General features: G+C 40.3%; 1 protein-coding gene across 8 annotated transcripts in view; it reads left to right on the plus strand.

Moving 5' to 3' along the window:
* KDM4C (lysine demethylase 4C) overlaps positions 1-5647 on the plus strand; it is a 470115-nt gene extending 464468 nt beyond the window's left edge. For all 8 annotated transcript variants that reach the window (XM_047699136.1, XM_047699137.1, XM_047699138.1 and 5 more), the window contains one exon: positions 4570-5647. In XM_047699136.1, coding sequence (XP_047555092.1) covers positions 4570-4746 — 177 coding nt within the window. In that variant the 3' untranslated portion in view covers positions 4747-5647. The remainder of the gene's footprint in view (positions 1-4569) is intronic.
* Positions 5648-6000: the final 353 nt, after the last annotated feature.

Genomic DNA, 6000 nt, shown 5'->3' on the forward strand with positions numbered 1-6000 from the left:
GTAAACCTCAAATTGGCCCCAAACAGGAAACCAGTGCAGATTCCTTGTTTTCCTTTCTAATGAGGTCAAATGATCTAATACTTATTGGCATACCAGAATAGTTGTTGAATACGTACTCTGTGCAAGGCGCTAGGAACATACAAAGGTACCATCCAGGCATTTATAATCTTGTCAGCAAAAGCAACATTACAGGAAGTTTTCAGTAGTAGATTAAAGGGGACACAATATAAATGAATATTTGGTTTTCTATAGCCTTATCATATATTGATTAACATCTCTCCAGAAACTCATTAATGTTTGTGTCAGTTCATAATTAAACCAAGCTCTCACTATTTAACTAAAGGAATAAAAAAAGCCCAAAAACTATGTGTGGGAATATTAAAGCTGTTAAAAAAAAAAAAAGAGAATGTTTTTAATTTCAGGCTTTATACGTGCCATTAAAAGACAAATAAACATGGACAAATAACTCAAAACTGAAGTTTTAAAAAATATAATTCACAATAACTTAGTTTTCATTATTGCATCATAAAATATTTAGTGGACCCTGAAATGAAATCAATTTTACTCATTAGAATTGCATCTACTACATCTGCAAAATGATAAATCCTGAATAGGAAAATTTGAATGTATGGGATTTTTCTGACTAAAATGGAAAAAAAAAAATTTTTTTTTCCAGAATAAACAACATGCTTAGTTTTCAGTGAATGCTTATGATAATACTTTTTCTGCAGTTATAGAGTTACCTTAATTTGGAAAATCCTTGGATTCCTTAATTCTTTGGTTGTATATTTAGCTCCTTTTCCTATCAGGTAGGGTCCTGGGGACAGGGTAACTGCACCAAGTATCGACTAACTTTCTGAGCCACATCCTTGAGAGGAAGGTCTTTCAAAGTGAAGTAGTGAAGAGCAGAGGGACAGTAACAGCATTGCTGCCCACCCAGTGAGAAATGTGACATGTAGGGGAACCACAGACCTGAAAATAGATTAGCCACCAGATAATCTGCAGGGAAAGATAAAAAATCAAATATTCCTATTGTAAAGACATTGGCTAATTCCTAACAAAGATCTAAAAATTCTGTCCCTGTATCTTAAAAATCTCTTAAGAACCAACTTTCTTCTTCAAGATGCTAAACATGGCAACACTCATGCTATGCCTCTGTCTTCCCTAAATTCTCCCTCCTCTTCCTGCCCTTCATTGCTCCTCTCCTTCCTTCCTTCCTTCCTTCCTTCCTTCCTTCATTCATTCACCTAGAGACTGAAGGATGGGCAATGGAGTAGGTAGGCCTAAGTCTCTCAGGTCTTTGATTTTCTAATGCGTGTATGATTAAGCATTGGCTGGGTCTTATAGATTTCAAATACTATTTCTTAATCATATTAAAAGAACACTTTTTACTTTCTGCTCAGATCACAATCTCTTTGTTCCATAATAGATTTGTCTCCAATATCAGGTTGCCTTCCTGCACAGCTTTATTTGAACCTAGCTCCTGAGTGTCCTAAGATCCATTTCTCTGAACAGTCACACCAACATCCAACTTTTTTTTTAATTTTCAGAGGAAAAAAATTTTTTTTTAATATTTTACTTTTATTTGACAGAGAAAGAGATCACAAGTAGGCAGAGAGGCAGGTAGAGAGGTGGAAGCAGGCTCCCTGCTGAGCAGAGAGCCTGATGCAGGGCTTGATCCTAGGACCCTGAGATCATGACCTGAGCCAAAGGCAGAGGCTTAACCTGATGAGCCACCAATGCGACCCAGAAACATTTTTAATTAAAAATAAGTCAGTAAAGGGGCGCCTGGGCTCTCAGCTCAGCGGGGAGCCTGCTTCCCCCTCTCTCTCTGCCTGCCTCTCTGACTACTTGTGATCTTTGTCTTTCAAATAAATAAATAAAATCTTTTTTTAAAAAGTCTGTAAAAAATATGTAAATCACATATATTATCTGAGTGTAACCTGTATGTCAAACAATTGAACCTAGTAGAAAATATCTTCAGGAACAAAGGCTCACAGTCACTAAATCCAGCTTGCCACTTCGGTTTTTATTAAATCGAAGACTTATGTGCTCCTGTTACAGCAGTCCAGCCTTTCCTTCAGGTTGTATATAACCCTCTGGCCCTTGGTTGGTCTATCTATGACTGCTGGTTTTTTTTTTTTTTTTTTTTCCAGTTGGTGAAACAAATCTAATTGGAAATCTCATTGATGGAAGATATTTTATGATTAGAGAAATCTCTTGTTTTTTTTTTAAAGGAGGGTGGGTTAGCAGCCTCACTGCCAAACAGGAGGCCTCATATTTTAATGACTGCCGCTCACCCAGACACATGCTGACTTGGGAAGAAATTTTTCAAAAGAGTCAGCAGTCCACCTCGGTGATTTTGCGGGGGTTCTTTCCCACTAACTTCAGAAACGGCCCCGTTACCTTTTATTGTCTCACAGAATAACCATGGCAACGGTGCATAATTAAGTAGAGCTGCTGGTAAATCGGTTTTATTATTATATTTGAGAAGCTGCCTTTTGCTGTTTTCACACAATGGCAACACTTTCATAGATGTTTTATTTTCTCCTTTGGTAACTTTTAGCACTTATAAAAGGGAAAGATTACTCAGAGGAAGTACTTTGCCAAGAATGAATGAAACAAAAATGTTTTCTCCTAACGGCAGAGGGTGCCCAGCAAACCCATAATCTTTTAGTTATTTTCTTCCCGAGTGAAGCAAGGTAGTGTCTGGGGGTCCATGCAGGTAGCCTGTTACCCTGGATAACCATCTCATGAGCTAGCAGGGTACATTCCTGCTACGTACTTGGGTCCATTTTTTAGTTTTTAGGCTTCTTTGTAACTTCCCCATTGTTTATCTCTTCTTCATGATTGACCATGTGTTTCAAGTTCTCAAAGCTGAATTCTGTCTCTGTCACCAACCAGAGGAGGTGGCCTCAGTGACAGTGAGATGCGCTGTGCCTTGACATCATCTGGAGTGATCCACTTCAATGAAAACCAGTTGGAAATGCACTTTAGGAGACAAAATAGTAGAGAATTAGGAAGCAAAAATTGTGTCTTAATGTGGGCTTTACCTGAGCATAACAGAAGAAACCCACATTCCTTTACCTGGCTAACACTTAATTGAGCAGTGACTGAGGGCCGGGCATGTTGCTTGGTGTGGAGGACATGTAAAGATCAGTACTCACTCCATAGCATCCTCACCCTCAAGGGATTCAGGAATCCCCAGTGGAGAGAAAGTTAACTGCCCCTTATCTTTGCCACTGATCTCATTCTGTATTGGTACATAAAGTCTTATAGGAACCAAAAGAAGGGCCCTCAAGTTTTCCTGTGTCAGAGAAAACAGAATAGTGTCCATGCAAAGGAAAAAGTACATCTAATGACAGAAAGGCATGAGCCAGTAAGGTGTGGCCAGGAACTGCAAATAATTCTATCTGACCAGCATATGGGGTAGGATTTTGCCAAGTTATATAGGTCTAGAGAGCTTGAATACCATCTTAAAAAGCAGCAAAGCTATTGAAAGATGATAAGCAGGGATGCATATAATCAGATAGTTTGTAGAGCACTTTCTTCTAGTGGTTCTGTAGCAAATAGCCTGGAGGTGTAGCATTTGCTGCAGTGGTTTAAGGGAGGAGATGTGAGGCCTGTACCATGGGGCCAGCAGGAACAAAGAAAAAAGGATGGATGGCTATAAGGAACATGTAGGGGATGGTGGTGTAAGGACATGGTGGGGATGGGGGGACATTTACAGTGACTGTTAGGTTTCTGATCAGTGTAGCTATGTCTCTGTGGGTAGGATAGTTAGGCCATTTATGGGGTATCGGAAGGATAGTAACGGGGAGGGAAGACTTTGAGTTCAATTTAGGGCAGGTTGATTTAAAGTGCCTCTGGGAACAGTACTCTGAGATGCTGGCTGGGCAGTTGGACATACAGGCTTGTGCACAGAAGGAGGTCTGAAGTGGAGTGAGAGAGATGAGCATCCTTGGAGAAGAAGCAGAAGTGTGGATTTGAGGGCTCAGGAGCATATGTGGAGAGGAGAAATCCGAAACATCAGGAGCATCAGAGTTGAACAGATAGTTAAGAAAGGAAAACCCCCGAGACATCAACAGGAGCAGCCAGAAGAAGAGAGGCAGGAGGAAGGGCTTATAAAGTGTCAGAGAAGAGAGCAATTCCAGCAATACTTAGGTGACAGAATAGAAAAGTATCATAGGAACTGGGCTGGAGCAAGGACAGTTTCAGGGAAGTTGTATGGGCAGAGGCCCAGAGGTAAATAGGAATAGGGTGAGTTAAAAATGACTGTTGACCGAGTTGTCAAAATCCTGGTTGGGCAAGAGCCAGAGGGGAAATGGTAAGTGAGGGAGATTTATATGAGAAGACTTTAATTCTGCTTCTGCTGGGGGAAGGTCCCTGGGGGGTGTGAGATCCTGAAGAAAGCTGGGGCTACATGGAAGCAGGAGCCTGGATGGAGCAAATACTGGGCTAGTGTCCTGGCCTCTGCATGCCACTCCAAGCTGGCTAGATCAGGTCTTTGTCCATTCTTGTCATGATCAAATGCCATGCTTTCCACAGCGTGACACTGGCTCTTTCTAGTCCACAGCCTCTGATATGCGATTTGAAGACACATTTTATGGAGCAGACATAATCCAAGGGGAGAAAAAGAGACAAAGGGTGCTGAGTTCCAGGTTTAAGAATGAATATGTGGATGATCCTGTGTATCGCACTTTTTTGAAGAGCTCTTTTCAGAAAAAATGTCAGAAGAGACAATAACCTGCATCCACTGCTGCGAGCAACAGAGCAACGTGGACCAGAAAAAGAAAGATTAAGGGACAACCTTGGGGCTGTGCGATGTGTCTCACTGGGGTAGGTGACAGGCTGTGTCTCTGACAGTGGAAAATTAGGCTTTCCAGAGTTTGGTCACCCAGACCACAGATTATAAGTGTTATTAATTGGACGATCTGAAGTCCTCCCCTAGTCTTGCTTTCACTTGTGAGCAGTTATCTTCGATGATCCCAAAGAATTTTTCTAAGTGAAAGGAAATAATAGTGAATCACCCACCAAAAAAAGCCACTGAGGAAGGAGGTGGATCCTCACTTGTGGCCTAATTGTGCCCTTAGTCAGGAAAAACATGGAGACTTCTCTCCCCAACCCCAGCAAGTGGGAGCCTTGATACCCAGGTAAGAGGGTAATAATTTATATATTTTCCACAGTCAGGGAAGGACTCTCACTTATTTGTTTTAAATGGTGGTTTTTATAAAACATTTTTAAAATACAAATGGCCTGTATGGTAATGAGATTTACCCGTGTGCGATCTGTAATTTCCCTTGTACAGAACTTTTACATTTTTTTTATATCCCTATTACTTTTGATTGTGTCTGATGAGAACTGAGTTGTTGGCCTTTGTGAAATTTTTGGCTCTTGAGAAAGAATTCTTATGAATTGTATGGGAATTTTATATATTTAAAGAGGGAGATCTGGGGCTGTTATTTTTAAACACTTTTTCCATAATATTCTGAGTAGATATTTATAAAATATATTTCTTTCATTATGTGTTTGTAAAATTAGAGTTTAAATAAATATGCTTTGATGCATAGTTTTCAACTAATATGATTTTTCCTTTTTAAAACAGCCTGAAAATGTACTAGTGTTTAAAAATAAAGATTTCCATTTTCTCCAATTCTGTCTCCTGACTTGCTTTTTGGTTTATGTTTAAATCAACAGAAAAACAAGTTTTCTTTAGGAGCTGGGTAAAAAGTTTGTCAGGCCCTTCTTCGTTCACAGACTTTTTATATAACCGGACACATTGCCAGACCTTTCAGACATGTCACTGGGCATAAAGGCTCCTCTGCCGGCCCACAGTGTCAGTTCAAGTGTTTCCCTCAGCTTATTCTAGGCTTGAAGAACTCTGAGCACCTAGAGTCTAGAGCTTTTCTCATCCCAGGTTTCTTGTCCCCAGTGACCTTTAGAAAAGGCTGTATGGACCCTCACTTTATAGATGAGCGGTGGAGGACAGGCAGGAAAAGA

This window comes from Lutra lutra, chromosome 13, assembly GCF_902655055.1.
Source record: "Lutra lutra chromosome 13, mLutLut1.2, whole genome shotgun sequence".
In the NCBI taxonomy this organism is placed as follows: Eukaryota; Metazoa; Chordata; class Mammalia; order Carnivora; family Mustelidae; genus Lutra; species Lutra lutra.